Source organism: Notothenia rossii, assembly GCF_949606895.1.
Source record: "Notothenia rossii genome assembly, chromosome: 3".
Lineage (NCBI taxonomy): Eukaryota > Metazoa > Chordata > Actinopteri > Perciformes > Nototheniidae > Notothenia > Notothenia rossii.
Genome location: NC_136901.1, coordinates 42,163,543 through 42,180,347, shown reverse-complemented (window position 1 = coordinate 42,180,347; position 16,805 = coordinate 42,163,543). Strand labels below are relative to the sequence as shown.

Genomic DNA, 16,805 nt, shown 5'->3' with positions numbered 1-16,805 from the left:
CTTCAACTTGTACAACTTTGAATCTGTATGTTTGAATATATATCTTAAGTTGGCGTTGAAGTCGTGCTGCTGGACTCACCTGAAGTTCCTTTATAGCATCATGTTTCTCAAACTTTTCCATACCAAGGACCACTTAACCAACAAAAAAACACTCGCGGACCACCTAACTCCACAAATATCCAAAATCACATCGTTTTTCTTGAACAGATTACAAATCGCCTGAAAATGGTACAAACAAGTGACAACATGTGTGACGAAGGTGTTGCGCTGGGCTATATCATGCAATCGAAAGTTAAACTTAAGCTCGCTCCATTGCGGAGATATGTCTGCGAGACTGCGGACAACTTACATTTATTTATTTATTTCAAATGTGAAATTTTACCAATATACACACGGACCACTAGGGGGCCCTCACGGACCACCAGTGGTCCGCGGACCACACTTTGAGAAGCACTGCTTTATAGCATAACGTTAGCATTTTGCTTCTGGCGATTAGATTTATAATTCGAACATTATAAAAGTAGGGTAGACGTGGAGATTATCCGGCTGAACAAAACGTGCATTTATCAAACAGGTTTGTTTCCACAGATCTTATTTCCAGCTATTTTCCTAAATCCTGTGGAGAAATCCTGTTGCTTTTTAGTCGAGGGAACCAGCAGCTTACTCCCGGGTGAATACGTCATCCCTGCACCACTCTATTAAACAGTTAAAATAAATAAAACAAAAAAACAGAAAATTAAACCTAATTCAAAGACAATAAGGGGGATTTTCTTCCTCTCTTTCCGTCCTACTTTGTGTTTCTTTTTATTGATTTTATTCAATATATTTGTCGCTTTGGAACTGAAATCTTCAAAGAAAATATGAAGAAAATAATAATAATTACACTTTAAGTGTTTTTTTATACAACTGAAGGTGCCGATGAAGCATTCACTGCACCTTATAAAGTCAGGTCATCTATTTGTTGTATTTGTGCAGGTTGCAAAACATGCGCAGTGTGTGTGATTTCACATCAGTCACGTTCATAATGCAGAAAACACACGGGGCATTTGATGCAAATAAAAACCGTGGGAAAGTACAGCGCTGTGTCCTGACGATTGATTAGAGTAACGCCGTTCACATTACATGCGAAATATATATAAATAATAATATATACAGAGCCCCGGAGAATCAAGGAGAACAAATCATCACATTTTAGGCGCACAATTTAATAATGTGTGCTCTTGAATTCAGCCATTTGGTGTAATTCATGTCTATTTACACTCAAACTCATTCATAATCAAATATATAAAATACTTTTCCTCCAGGACAGAAGTGCAAAACAAATGTAATATGATGTTAAATCCAGAGCATGAATTACTAAATTGTGCGCACAGATTTTCCTGTAAAATAATGAATAATATTCAATTAAATATGTTTTTTTAAGTGGATTTTCTGCAAAAAATAACGTAATATTTGTTCTAAAATGACATTTCTTCTGGTCTCAGCTGAACTACATGTAGTGCAAACTTTAAATTAAGACATTCTCAGACTCTAAGGAGCCCCGTGTTGTAATGTGTAAACACAAATACATTATCAATACACAACACAAGTATTAGAGAGGTCATCGCCGTCCTCCAGAAACCTCAGACCTTCAGGAACACTCAGAGAGATGATTTCGTTTAGGTTCCTTTCACGTTAAAGTGACAGGAAGTGATTATTATGAATTAGTTAAAAATTAATTAGCGACACATATTAAAGCAGAAATCCACACAAATCTGCTTCTTAGATGTAAATAAATTGGAACGTTTGTCGGATAAATACATTTCTGAACGTCCCAACTTAAGCACATTCATTTAGGATCTGCCTTATATATAATATATACAGTTTAGGAATGTTAGGAATGCATTAATAAGTCCTTATATATATTATATTCTTCTTTACGTCATCATGTTGTGTTTTTATCTCAAGTTATTCCTTAAGAGCGCCGGCTTTCACACGCCATGATTATTTAGCGTGGTGAACGTTGGTTGCTCCAGACTGAGATATCTCAACAAACGGATTACAATTATATTCTGTGTAGACGTTCGTGATCCCCCGAGGATAGACCACACCGTGATGCTCTGACGTTCCCTCTAGCGCCACCATGAGGTTAAGTGAAACATCTCTCAGTGATTTTCTCTATGAGTTTAAGTTCGTGAGTGTTTTTTCATTTTTGAGTGTTTTTTTAAGGTTTTTTTTTTAAGGGGTTTCTGAAGGACGAGAGAGACGGGCTGTACATCACAGGTTTAAATATTTAGTGAGTAAATGACGGCTGAAGCAGGAACGCAGCAGGAAGTCAACGATGCAAAAAGTCGAGTAAATTCAAAACGTTCATTTTTCAGTGTTTTCAGGAAACAGCAGCTGATTGACATTCTGTTGGAGACGACCCCTCGGACACACGGAGGGGGGGGGGGGAGGGGGGAGGGGGGAGGAGGGGGGGGGGAGGGGGGGGGGGAGGGGGGGGGGGGAGGAGGGGGGGAGGAGGGAGGAGAGATAAGAGGAGAAGACAGAACAAGGAGAGGAAGAGATAAGGAGAAAATTAGAGGAAGAAGACGATAGAAGAGATAAGTAGAGGAGAGGAGGAGGAGACAAGGAAAGGAAAGAAGGTAATGAGCAGTGGAAAGTAGAGAGAAAACATGGAGGAGAATAAGGAGAGGAGGAGAGAGGAAACAAAGATAGGTGAAAATAGAGGATGAAACGAGGACATTAGGAGACAAGGGTAGGAGTGAACGAGAGACGGACAAGAGAGGGGACAGGGAGAGGGGATAAGGAAAGGAGAAGGAGAAGAGACTTGGAGATAAGGGTAGGAGTGAACGAGAGACGGAGAAGAGAGGGGACAGGAAGAAGGGATAAGGAAATGAGAAGGAGAAGAGACTAGGAGATAAGGGTAGGAGTGAACGAGAGACGGAGAAGAGAGGGGACAGGAAGAGGGGATAAGGAAAGGAGAAGGAGAAGAGACTAGGATATAAGTAGAAAAAGAATGAGGAGAGGAAACAAGGAGACTAAAAAGTACAGAAGATAAGGAGAGGAGGAGAAAAAAAAGCATTTACAAATAAGTTTTCAGACCAAGGTAACTGAGGAAGGAGTGTTTGGAGGAAGAGGAGGAGGAGGAGGAAGAGGAAGGGGAGGAGGATAACAAGGAGGAAGAGGAGGGGGATAACAAGGAGGAAGAGGAAGAGGAGGGGGATAACAAGGAGGAAGAGGGCGAGGAGGACAAGGAGGAAGATGAAGGGGAACGAGGCTTCAGGGAGAGCAGGGTGGTGATGGGCAGGAGAGGAGACAGATCCCTCCACCTGTCAGAGAGCGAGGGGTGAAGAAGAGGAGCGACAGACGAGGAGGAGGAGGAAGAGGAGGAGGAGGAGGAGGAGCAAACAGCTGCTGACGGTGTGTGTGTGTGCAGCCGCTGAGTGTGTGTGTGTGTGTGTGTGTGCTCCGGGTGTTTGACCTTGCAGTGCAGGCGCAGGCTGTCTCTCCGCTTGGCGCTGTAGCTGCAGAGCGTGCACGTGAACGGGCGCTCTCCTGTGTGCACGCGCACATGCTCCACCAGCTTATTGGCTGTTCGGGTCAGGTGACCGCAGCGCTCGCACCTGTACTGGTTGCCCTGGCGATGACCCTGGAAGTGCACCAGCAGCTCCTGTTGCCCCGGAAACGACCTCTGGCAGATACGGCAGCGGTGCTCAGGGGAGGAGGGGGAGGAGCTTGTTGTTGCCACGGAAACTGTGGTGGAGGAGGTGGGAGGAGAGGTGACGGGGCACCTGGGAGTCAAGAGGGGAGGCGGGGGTTAATGATGCACACACACACACACACAACCACACATTAACATTTCACACACACATGCACACACACACACACTCAGAAACACACACACACACACACACACACACACACACACACACACACACACACACACACACACACACACACACACACACACACACACACACACACACACACACACACACACACACACACACACACACACACACACACACACACACACACACACACACACACACACACATTAACACCTCCAAATAAGGCACTACTTCATGAGTCAGAGAGAGACTGCTTCATACTATCACAACGCTCTGATAAAGAAAATACTTATATAATATAATAATAGAAAGTATAACAATATTTAGGATTAAACTGAAGCTTTTTAGTAAATATATATACCATAATATAAATAACAATAATAAAGTGAGCCGACCTGATCTCCGCGCTGGTGTGAGCGTGTGTGTGCGTGTTGGCGTGAACCCTCATCTCTGCCTCCTGATTGGTCGAGTGGTCACACACGCAGCAGTGCAGCGAGAAGGAGCCGCGCTCCCATTGGCGGTGCTCCGTCATGTGACTCTGGAAAAGGAGGCGGCCGTCTGTCTCGAAGCCGCACACGTGACACCTGGAGGACAGGTAGAGGGAGGACTTTCATATTTTAATATTGGTAAAAGGGAAGGGGATTTAAAAAGTGCTGGTGGGCACATTTGTGCTACCTTCAGGCAGATCCATGCTAGCAGTTTCCTTCTGTTTCCATTCTTTATGCTAAACTAAGCTAAGCGGACTAACTAACTAAACTTTTTTTTTACGTAGACACAAACATAATGTCAAAAGACACAAGAAAAAAAAAACTAAAATAAACATAAATATGAACAAATAACATAATAAATATGAGAATACATAATTAAAAATAATAAAATCAATAATACGTTGTGACGTTTGCAACTATGCATTTATTCATTTAAATATATATCAATAATTATGAAAAGAAAAGACTATTACTTGTATAACAGCGTAACAGCAGTGTCTGTCTGTCTGTCTGTCTGTCTGTCTGTCTGTCTGTCTGTCTGTCTGTCTGTCTGTCTGTCTGTCTGTCTGTCTGTCTGTCTGTCTGTCTGTCTGTCTGTCTGTCTGTCTGTGTGTGTGTGTGTGTTACCTGTAGAAGTAAGAGCAACCTGTGGTTTGATCTCTGCTGAGGCTGGTTTTGGTTTCTGTGAGAACAAAAAGAAAATCCGTATTATTCTGCAGAGCGATTCATCAGATGAATGTATTCTGTATTATTCTGTGTGAGTGATGATGAGTCTCTGCGGACGTTATCATTATTGCTAAACAGCTCTGGGATTGTTTGTAGTTTTTATTATAAACCCAAAGGACAATCTAGTGGCAGCATAAATCCATAATGCACGTTAGAAACAGTACACTTAAAGACAACCATTAAAGAGTCCTAACAATAACATCAAGGCTATACACACATATCCCCCTAAAGTGTGTGTGTGTGTGTGTGTGTGTGTGTGTGTGTGTGTGGCCTAGCATTACTATCCTTGTGGGGACCTAAATCTGTTTACACAGTCACATGTGGGGACTCGCCTCCCTTATGGGGACATCATGGAGGCCCCCATGAGGGGAATCATTCATTTCAGGGTAAAGACTTGGTTAGGGTAAGGCAGGGCCGGCCCTAGACTTTTAGGGGCCCTAAGCGAGCTTTGGCCCCCCGCGCGTTGCCACTACACACAACACGGAACCAACTTTTGTCTTATGATGTTTCATAAGCACACATATTGTATAAATAAGCAAGTAAACACTGTGGACCTAACCTCCTCTAGGGGAGTCCTCACCTCCTCTAAGGGGGTCCTCACCTCCTCTAGGGGGGTCCGGGGGCATGCTCCCTCGGGAAGATATTTTTTAAATATTGAAGTTAAAAGCATCAATCTGGTGCACTTTGAGAGCAACATTACGGGATCTATGGATACATCTCTCAACACCCAGATGAAACAGAACTGTGAACAGATTTTTCTTACAAATCACTCAAACTGTATTCTTGTTTTGTCAGTTTCATAACTGTTTTTCATTTATTCTCTCTGGCTGTCCATCTCATAATGTTCACATAAAAACTAGCTGTCAATAGGAATATCATTCAGAAGAATTATAATTTCTTGCAAAAATCTGTCTCAAAAAGAGGTTGCACATTTAAATTCAGGTGTTGTTATGGCAACGTCAGTGGCCTAACAGCCACATTTACTGCTGCAAATACGTTGAAACATGCTGTTGACAGGCAGTGGCAACTATGCCACCATTTCAGCTGACTTTTTCTCAGAAATACTGTCACATAACATCCATATATTTCAGTGCTAGGTTGATGCTTAGCTAAGCTAACTATGAAACACTTTAACTGACAGGACTCCGGATCAACTGTGTACTGTAAGGTAGCTTCTAGCTTCATGTCGAACAGTAAGTCAACATTTCCCAGAGAGCTTTCTTTGAAATCACCAGGTAACGCTAAAAAAAATTACATTTAGATTGTATGAGTAAGTGTTTATTTAATATATCTGGCTAGCTATAGCTACTTGCTAACGGTTTAGCTTACCCCTGCGATTCAAAGTAACGTCAACGTAGCTGTAATTTATGCTTTGCTTACATGTTCGCATAACTTGTAAGTTTACTGACATTTACATACCTTGTTTACCTGGCTCAAGTGGTGGCTCTGGGGTTGTTGTGTGAGCCACCACTTGAGAATTGTCGTCTTTTTTAAGAAATGTTTTTCTTATGTCCATCTTCAAAAACTCTGAGTCCGACTGACAGTTTATTTTAAACATTGTCACAGCTCACAGGATAGGTACCTATCAGCCAATAAGACAGATGTTTATTTCCATTCAATTCTCTGGTTGGTCTGGTGTCTTGCCTCTGTTGCATTCACTGAACACGGGAAATTACAGTCCTGCCGTCCTCTCTAGTGTCATGATGAGGTTCAGGTAAAGCACGGTTAATGTATTATATTATTGACTCAATAATATAATACATGACTTTGAGAGTAGGGAATCTAGGCATATTAACAACATTAATTAAACATACTTATCACAGCGACGGTGTACTGAGATTTGTTTTTCTTTCATTTATTTTTTTTGCTAGGGGGCCCTTAGTGGCTGCGGGGCCCTAAGCGGCCGCTTATGTCGCTTAATGGGTCGGGCCGGCTCTGGGGTAAGGGTTAGGGTAAGGGTTAGGGTAAGGGTTAGGCATGTGTTGGTTATGGTTAAGGTTTGGATAAGTCTCCAGGAAATGCATATAAGTCAATGTAATGTCCCCTGAAGTGATGTATACATGGTATGTGTGTGTGTGTGTGTGTGTGTGTGTGTGTGTGTGTGTGTGTGTGTTACCATGTGGAGGCTCCTGGGAGCTCAAAAGAGGGGAGGAGCGAAGAGGGTCCACATTCACCGGCAAAACAGGACTGTAGAAAGGACACACACACACACACACACACACACACACACACACACACACACACACACACACACACACACACACACACACACACACACACACACACACACACACACACACACACACACACACACACACACACACACACACACACACACACACACACACACACACACACACACACACACACAGAGTGTCAAACAGAGCAGGTCAGAGCTCACATGACATCACAGACAGGAAGTGGCTTTACCTGCTCCTGAAGGTCGGAGTCGTCCTCTCCAGCCGACCGTTGGATTTACTGACTCTCTCTGCAGATTGAAATTAAAGTTGATTTATTATGTTATTAAAGACGGTAAATACAGATGTAAGTGTTTGTTATGAACATTGTAGTTTACAAATATATAAATGATTGAGCCAGGGAAGGGGACAAAATTCCCCCCCAAATGTTCAGAGTTTTTAAGATTAAACGAGAGAAAGAAATCAGAAATTTGCTGTTTAACTATTTATTATTGATAATATCACCATAATATTTTCTTCTTGTTTATTCACTTCTTAAATCTGAGAGAATTTTCCATTTCCCCTGAATTTATGACTTTATTTTAGGAAATTCAGAATTTTTAAGGTTAAAGGTGGGGTATGTAATTTTGGAGAAACCAGCTTGAGTGCGCTAGAATTTGAAAATACACAACCGGAAAAAATCTGCCTTTTCCTTCAGACTTCCTTACAGAGCCCCTCCTCCAACACACACGAACGCGCACACGAGATAAGTTTGTGCACAGATGGAAGGCTGACAGGCAGGTAGGCCATCCAGTTACTTTAGCCGGCTCAGATGATTGGTCGTGCTTTTTACAGCGCCACGGCTTCCACAGATGACATGTTTTCATTGTCAAAGCACTTCAGATATTCATTGCTATCGGGAGGTTAAGAGCATTCCATGGAATATAACAAAAAGTGTATCTCGAGCCGGTTTCTCAAACTTACCTACCCCACCTTTAAAGAGCAACTTCCAGGTTAAAGACACCTGTGAATAAATGTGTAGGAAAATGATGAATACACTAGATTTTCAAAAAAATATACAGAAATATACACTAAAGTGACATCTGGCGTCGTTTTTGTAAGAAATGTTCACTTCCGCATAAAAAAGCCTCGGCAAGTGACCTCCCGCGTGCGACGTAACACGGGGGACACAAGGGGGAGAGCGGCCGGTGTAACGTATTAATAAACATGGATCCCAATGCTAGTTTCGACACAGAAGAAGTTGAACATGAATATTCGAATGCATATGACGGACCACAACCTTATAATTATGAGCCTGCTAGGCGTCCAAGAGACCAGGAGCAGCCAAGGATTAGAAGAAATAACGGCCATCGGAGAGAAATTGTGCTGTGGTGTGAGGAGAACCAGTGGAGAACTGGGCAGCTATCTTGGTGAGTGACCGGCGTTAGCTACAGAATGTTAACTAACGTCGGGAGGGGGAGAGAGAGAAGTAATACGGTTTCCTGACAAAGCTGTGGAGAGTATGTGCTGCAGGGAGGTGGATGCACAACGCACCCAGGAACGAACGCTAGCTCCGGTCCTTTTTACTGTGGACTCGATGTCCTGACAGGCTGGTATTTGTGCAACCTGCACAAACACAATACTGCACCATGATTACAAATGGTGAAATACAATGTAAAAATACCAGCTCACTAAAACACAACCGCTCAACGCAACTACTAACTATACCCGCGGTCAGAGAGCGGAGATGTGTCCCCTGCGTGATGTAATATGACGCGTTTGACGTATGACCTTAAAAAAAGCCGTTTTTAAGAGCAGAGCTCAAAATTGCTCCTTTCCCTCTGAATTCCTGCCCTTATGTCTCGTAAAACATATCAAATCCTACATTCACTTTTTTAATTGTAATTTTCAAGCAAGTTTAAGCATAAATGTAGAAAAAATAAAAACCCCTGCAAGATGCTATTTAAGGTTAAACAGGTAGTAATAAATATACAAACTGATATCATAATAATAATAATAATAATAATAATAATACTACTAATACATCTAATTTATATATTGCTTTATATGGCACAATACGCAAAGACAATTTACAAAGAAAGTCCCACTTAATAAAAAAAAACGTCAATTGGTTTGTAAATGTACACAGTGAGTCAGAAGGTTGATTAAATACAGTAATTACATGTGAACGTGTTAGTAGGGAATAACTCTCCAGGTGCAACAGGATGGAGAATCACCTGTATCCTGATTTACCTGAGAGCTGGTGCAGCAGTGTTGAGGCCAGATTCACCGACATGTCCTGCCACAGCGCCGCTCTGAGGCACTGGTCCGCCATCTTGGCTCCTGAGGAGAACTGGTCTTCCATTTTGGCTCCTGAGGAGAACTGGTCCTCCATCTTGGCTCTGAAAAAGAGCTGCTCCTCCTTCTTCACTCCGGAGAGAACGTGGTCCGCCATCTTGGCTCCGGGAAGAAGCCGGTTCTCCATCTTGGCTCCGAAGAGAAGCTGGTTCTCCGCCCTGTTGGCCCCTGAAGGAAACTGGTCCTCCATCTTGACTCCGGAGAGGAACGTGTTGGCGGGGAAAGGGCTCTGTGCAATTTTGGCTTTTAAGAGAAGCTGGTCCTCCATCTTGGCTCCGGATAGAAGCTGGTCCGCCATCTTGGCTCCATGATCCTCCAGTTTCACTTTGAACTGAAACTTGTTGGCATCGGAGACGACGCTTCCTGCCGCTTTAGAGCCAGAATGGCCGCCTCCAGTGTAAAAGTTGTCTTCTTTTTTAAGGCCATTGAGACACTGGTCCGCCATTTTGGCTCCAGGGTGCAGGTTCACCTGGTTGCCACGGAGACCCTGGTCTTCTGTTTTGATTTTGAAAAGATGTGGAGTTGGCTTTTTTGGCGAAGGTGGGGTTATCTCTGCTGTGATTGGTCGATGGTGGACGAGGTCGACCTCCATTGGCTCTTCTTCTTCTTTGACCCGAACCATGTGGCTGCTCACTTCCTGCCGCTCTGTGGAAAATCAGTCAGTCAGTGTTTGTATTCTTCTTGGATGCAATGATAGTCTTTATTATTGACACACACACACACACACACACACACACACACACACACACACACACACACACACACACACACACACACACACACACACACACACACACACACACACACACACACACACACACACACACACACACACACACACACACACACACACACACACACACACACACACACACACACACACACACACACACACACACACACACACACGCTTACACACCTACACACACCAATATAACCATAAACACAAAAGACAATAAAACAATTTAAAGCTAGACTACATTTACTGTGTGTGTGTGTGTGTGTGTGTGTGTGTGTGTGTGTGTGTGTGTGTGTGTGTGTGTGTGTGTGTGTGTGTGTGTGTGTGTGTGTGTCAATAATAATATAACACGCACACACCTGCCAGTTTTCTCAGCAGGTCTGAGGCCAGTGTGTCGGTATTGGGATTGCCTTCAGGTGTGTGTGAGAGCGTGGGAGGTTCGGGACTCGCCCCCGGTCCGTCCGGAGAGAGAGCGAGACCCGGTTCCTCCGCCGGCCTCCCAGGAAGCATCTGGGCCTTCTGGGTCGCCTCTAGAGAGAGAGAGAGAGAGAGAGAGATTTATTTTATTTATTTTACTAAACAAACTACTATCCCACTTATAATCTAATAATCTAATGGCGCTTTTTCACTGCAACACGTAGCATGGTTACTACGTAGCGTAGTTCCGGCTCAAGGCTACTTTTTCACCTTTTTCTGGCCCTCCAAAATCGAGGTTCTTCCCGGGCCAACAACCGGGCTGAATATGCTAAAGTAAACTAATGACGTAAACACTCTCGACTGCTGAATGGTCAGAGAGAATCGTTGGCAAGGGGGCTACAACTACAACTACACGAACATATTGATTTAATTGTAATACACGTTTCTAAATGATGCCGAAGTAACAATATACTGATACCGGATAGTAAAAACCATGAATATGCTTTGACAAGTCTGCAGACAGACGGCAGGCGAAACACCTTTTTAAAATGCGTGTTTTCTGAATGGAGATCGGCTAAGCTAACGTTGTATATGCTCCGACCGTCCACACTCACAACAACGGCCTATACAGACATAATTAAACCATTGACTGTATTCTCCATGACACAGACAGTCTGCAGTTTGTACCTGTTTAACTTGTGTCAGATATGAGGAGCTGTGATCTCTGAGGGCTCACAGCTTTGCATTGAAGATGGCGTCACAGCATTTTTACGCAGCGTCACTCCCATGGATGTTTAATAAGAACTGGATACAGCGTGGGAGGCGGGGTCTCATTCTTTCCTATGAGAGCTGCTCATTGGCGCATGAGGACAAAATGGCCCAACTTTTAAGAGAGCGAAACGTCACAGACTACCCGTCATGACTGGCTGTCAGAGCAGAAGTACCCGTATGTGCGCTCATAGAGCATGCACAGTTGAGTTGCCCCTTAAGCCCCGCCCCCCGAGCTCCCACTCAGATGCACGTTCATAATGCAGAGGAAAATAACTCTCAGAATAACGACTGACTTGCCTTGAGTCAGGTGACCTACTGTTTTTAATAAGGGCTACACAAATGTTCATACTGGGTAGTTTATTTGGTTAAAAATAAATTATCCAACGATTTACAGACGTTTCTTTCCCCATGTTAGTCAATGCGAAAAAGTATTTCTGGGCCCAGGGACGTCACGGACTGATATGGAAGTTGCAGTACCGCCGTTTCGACACTAGGAATATTTTCCTCAGAGTCCGGCGCACTTCCTGGGGGCTTGGTCGCTCCGCCCGCCAGACAGCCGATCGCTCCGCCCACACTACGTTACTTTAGTTACTACCCCAGTTACTAAACTGTAATGGAAACGCAGCTTAAAGTGAGCCTGCAGCCTAACAAGGCCTAACCATACCGTAGTAAGCCGTGCTAGGTCCTGCAGTGGAAAAGCACCATTACAGTGTACAGGGTCTTTAAAATCTTGAACATGAAATAACACACAAAGAATAATCTTAAAAATGAATAAATTATAAATAAAAAGATCATATTCATAATCTACCTGTTTCTCGTTATAAAAGAATGAATGGCCAAAATTATAATCCTAAATGAAAACATGTAATTCTCACCTCCCTGTCCCTTCCCTTAGAACTAAATAACGGCTAAAAGAGAATTCTTAAATAATAAAATAAAATAGAAAATATATTTTTTACCTTGTATTTATTTATATTTCTTCTTATTATCACTTTTGTATAATAATTTGTTTTAATATGTACAATTATGTATAGATATTTTTATTATTATTACTATTATTTTAAATTCACCAAAATAAGAAAACATTTAAAACATGAGAAAATGACACTTGCTTCACGGCGTTAATTACTAATCAATAATGGAAATTGGGCTTCACTTTATGTCAATTTACTTATTGATTAATCCTTAGCACTGTGTGTGTGTGTGTGTGTGTGTGTGTGTGTGTGTGTGTGTGTGTGTGTGTGTGTGTGTGTGTGTGTGTGTGTGTGTGTGTGTGTTACCTGACAGCCTGATGAGGAGGTCAGACGCCATCTTGGTGCTGAAATCAGGGCTGAAGAGAGAGATGGCTGCTGGGAAGGGACTCGAACCGGCAGCATCCTCATCTCCTCTAGTCGTGCGTGTGTTTGTGTTTGTGTGTGTGGCTGCATCAGAGGGACGCTGCAACACACTCGACCCACGCTTCATTTTCCGCTGTGTGGGTGTGTGTGTGTGTGTGTGTGTGTGTGTGTGTGTGTGTGTGTGTGTGTGTGTGTGTGTGTGTGTGTGTGTGTGTGTAGAGAAGAGTCAAGAGGAAGAGGAGGAAGAAGAAGAAGGCAGTGTTGCTAAAATAAGACGAGTGTGTTTTTTAACATATGGGAGCATGAGGGGAGAAAATGGGGGAGGATCTCTGCCTCTCATTGACCTGGAGGAGAAGAGGAAGAAGAGGAGAGAGGAAGAGGAGAGAAGAAGAGGAGAGAGAGGAAGAGGAGAGAAAGGAAGTGGAGGAGAGAGGAAGTGGAGGAGAGGAAGAGGAGAGAAAGGAAGTGGAGGAGAGAGGAAGAGGAAGAGGAGGATGAGGAAGAGGAAGAGGAGAGGGAGACACAGATATGAACAAAGTTAATCTGTGAATGAATAAATTATTGGATGGATAAGAGACTCAATAATAAGGGGATAAATCATTTTATATCCGGTTATCGCCATGGCAACGGCCCCCGCGTGGTGCACCCGTCTCCTGCCCTGACCTTCGCTGCCCGACAACCAATCAGAATCATCGTCAGTCAGGATCATCAATAACCACCTGCCACCTGTTCAATTACTGACTAATACAAACAAAGTTATATATATGTCAACAGTAATGGGCATCCGTCTAATAATAGATGATAATAGAGCAGCTTAAAAAGAAATAAAATGATTTTGTATAATAATAAAAAATTGCTTAATACATATTATTCATCTTGGAAGAAAAATAAATACATATTGGGAGTTAATAAAATAATTAGAAATAATATAGTTTTTAATCTAAATGCATAAAGATTGTTTACAAAAAGATAAAATAATTTAATCAATAAAATTAGACATAATATTATTTAAATAAAAATGTGGTAAACTAAAATTAAATGAGGAGGGAGAAATTATAAAAGTATATAAATATCACAAAATATTTGAATAATTGAGCATATTAAATGAATAAAATAAAATACTTATTCTGCGTCTCATCCACACATTATATATCTTTTAGCATTTTTACATAAGGTCAATCAAATATTAAATACTAGATAAATAAACGTATTTATTCTGAATTTTATTAGAATAAAAATTACATTATAAAGGATTTGAATGGAAATTAGGTCAACATGTCATTTACAAAATAGATAAAAAATAAAACAGGAAAAAACATTAAATTAGGAAATATAAAAATAAAATAGCCTCATCATATTAAAATAAAAATAATAATTAAAAAGAAAAGGAAACATTTACATAATCCAAAAAACTACGTCAAGCTATGAATTAAATAATTAAAATCATTAAGACGCCAGCCCTTTCATCACCTCGGTTCACTTCGACCCCCGTCTCCAGGCGACACGGTCCGCCACCGCATCCGCCCGAGGAGCTCTATCTCCGGCTACAGTTGCTCCACAACCCCGGCCTCCCACCTCCCACCTCCGCTGGGTGTAAAAAAAAAACATGACTCCCCGACACAGAAACTCCTTTGTACCCGTTATATAATGCCATATTTTACCGGTTATTTTCCCCGTTACCGGGAATGAGGGCAGGTGTCAAGAGTCGCCCCCCCGCATCCCCCTCCTCCCTGCAACATGGCTGAACGGTAACCCGACCTCACGAGACCTCAGAAGTCATCTTCCCGGGTCTAACCGGGGATCGTTCTAAATGTTAACGTTGACCGATATGTTTCCAATATCTTCCTCCAAGACTTACCGGTACCGGGAGGGCAGGTGGTGCATTCCGGGGGGGCAAAGACTATATTTAGCCCACAGTCGGTTTCTGTCATGCTGCATCCCGTCCTTTCTTCCTCACCTCCGGTCACATCATCCGCTCTTTTCTCCGGTTGGAACATAAAAAAGCACCGGGCAGATGATCCGGTTCTTCCTCCCGAGCCCCGAGGAGACGGGTCGGTCACCGAGCAGAGGGAGGTTCTCTCTCTCTCTCTCTCTCTGTGTCTCTCTCTCTTTCTCTCTCTCTGTGTGTGTGTGTGTGTGCGTGTGTGTGTGTGTCCACGCGCCGGATCATAGCACAAGGGCAGGACATGCGTGAACCCGCGTGCACGCGCACCCATGCTCGCGCCCAATCCCCCGCACACACTCTATGAGTGCAGCACGAGACATTCAGATGTTACAGTGAGGACAGAAACACACCGGAAGAGAGAGAAGGGGGGGTGGGGGGGGAGACCACATATCAAGACTGACTCAATTACTAGTCTCCACATCTTGTAGCAAATCCAGAAAAAGTCTCAAGTCAAGACCGACTATAGTGTTGATTTCGGTACCAGGTCAAGACAGAGAAGTCCCAAGTCGAGACTGAATAGTCCAATTTGAAGACTGACTTGCCTTGAGTCAGGTGACAAGTCAAGACCAACAAGTCCCAAGTATAAACTGACTAGTCCAAGTCTGGTACCAAGTTAAGACCGACTAATCCTGAGCCCAGTAACAAGTCAAGACTGATTAGTCCTGAGTCTAGACTGACTAGTCCGGTCTAAAATGGAATAGTCCAAATCTGGTACCAAGTCAAGATCGACAAGTCACGAGTCTAGACTTGACTAGTCCAAGTCTGGTACCAAGTTTAGACAGACAAGTATATAAGAACAAGTAATACTAACACAGCACCTATAGAGTAAATACATATGTAGTAGAAATACTTATAAAATACATATATTTGTAGCAGTAACAGTGATATTAGAGAGGTATAGGCAGTAGTATTTGTAATACCAGGTCAGATATTGCAGTATTGTTGTGTATTTTCGTGCAGTGTCATGTTTCAGCCTACAGGGGGAGACAGAGACTGCTTTCTGCGTGAGACACTAATAAATACATGGTGATATGACAATAAATTAGATCAGAAATATACATTTATTACATTCTTGGATGATGTATGTGTACAATATGAAAAATCGGGTTTGATGCTAAAAAATGAGATTAAAATAAATGACTTCAGTTTTGTTTCATGATTTCTTCTCCTCTTCATCACAGGCTCTGCAGAAGAGACACAGAATGTATTTTAAATATTCTGCAGATACTAAATATGATGTATTTTATATATCTATTATATTTCCTTACAGAGCCTTGTAGAAGCTCTTCTGGTTCATCATCTGCTCTCTGAAGATGTTGATTGCTTTAAACGCGTCCATGTGCTCCTGACGCTCCTCCATCAGCTTCCTGAGCCTGAAACACAGAGGCACTTTTAGAAACACTACTTCTACTACTTCTACTGCACTACAATTTGGAAACTATGCTAATGAAATCAACGGATGAATAACACAGTATGTAAGTCGCTTTGGGTAAAAGCGCCTAACAAGTAATGTTAACACAAGGACGATTCACAAGAAAAACACTTCAAACAACATGGAAATATTTTTTTAAAAATTCGATTGGGATGTTTTAGGATCATGAAAAGTTGCTGAATCTCATAATTCTTTGTGGACTCTCATGTTTTGACCTTCAGGGCCACCGTAGTGATTAAACGTAACGGTATGTACCTCAGTATCCAGGCGACCTCCTCCCGAGTGTCCTCTCTCCACTGCTGCAGGACGCGGCTCTCTTTAACCCCAACACCCATCATCTCCCCGGCCATCAGGACCCTCAACTGAACCCGGGCCGAAAGAGCCAGAAGGAAATACACCGGATCGTCCAGAACCCGGGGGGGGAAAGAGAGGCGGAGCCACTGAGGGGGGGGAGAACCATTGAGACTCTGTGGGGGGAGGGGAGTTTAATGTTCACGTTCAGGTTCATATTAGTAAAAAGCTCTTTATTTTTCTCATGTGCTGCAGCACCTCTTTTCACCCTCTGTCTGAATTCAGAGCCTG

General features: G+C 42.8%; 2 protein-coding genes across 4 annotated transcripts in view; both read right to left on the bottom strand.

The window, feature by feature from the left end:
- Positions 1-2,577: 2,577 nt before the first annotated feature.
- Positions 2,578-15,022, bottom strand: LOC307032245 (uncharacterized protein). Its single transcript, XM_079670096.1, has 9 exons — positions 14,705-15,022; positions 12,790-13,190; positions 10,681-10,851; positions 9,478-10,227; positions 7,478-7,535; positions 7,164-7,234; positions 4,949-5,003; positions 4,229-4,417; positions 2,578-3,773 (listed from the first exon to the last, which is right to left on the bottom strand). The coding sequence occupies exons 2-9, from the start codon at positions 12,971-12,973 to the stop codon at positions 3,065-3,067; spliced, it is 2,187 nt and encodes a 728-aa protein (XP_079526222.1). The 5' UTR covers positions 12,974-13,190; positions 14,705-15,022; the 3' UTR covers positions 2,578-3,064.
- Positions 15,023-15,833: 811 nt separating this feature from the next.
- The window catches only part of LOC307033243 (uncharacterized protein), an 18,568-nt gene continuing 17,596 nt past the window's right edge, over positions 15,834-16,805 (bottom strand). For all 3 annotated transcript variants that reach the window (XM_079671643.1, XM_079671644.1, XM_079671645.1), the window contains 3 exons: positions 16,479-16,690; positions 16,060-16,164; positions 15,834-15,975 (listed from right to left, as the gene is read on the bottom strand). In XM_079671643.1, the coding sequence (XP_079527769.1) occupies positions 15,945-15,975; positions 16,060-16,164; positions 16,479-16,690 (348 nt within the window). In that variant the 3' untranslated portion in view covers positions 15,834-15,944. The remainder of the gene's footprint in view (positions 15,976-16,059; positions 16,165-16,478; positions 16,691-16,805) is intronic.

Excerpts from the sequence above, each read along its gene's own strand:
- LOC307032245 (XM_079670096.1), bottom strand. The coding sequence starts at position 12,973 with ATGAAGCGTGGGTCGAGTGTGTTGCAGCGTCCCTCTGATGCAGCCACA. Across the intron at positions 7,536-9,477 it reads ACTGCTGCACCAGCTCTCAG|AGAGAGTCAGTAAATCCAAC; the intron begins GTAAATCAGGAT and ends TTCAATCTGCAG. Across the intron at positions 3,774-4,228 it reads CACACCAGCGCGGAGATCAG|GTGCCCCGTCACCTCTCCTC; the intron begins GTCGGCTCACTT and ends CTTGACTCCCAG.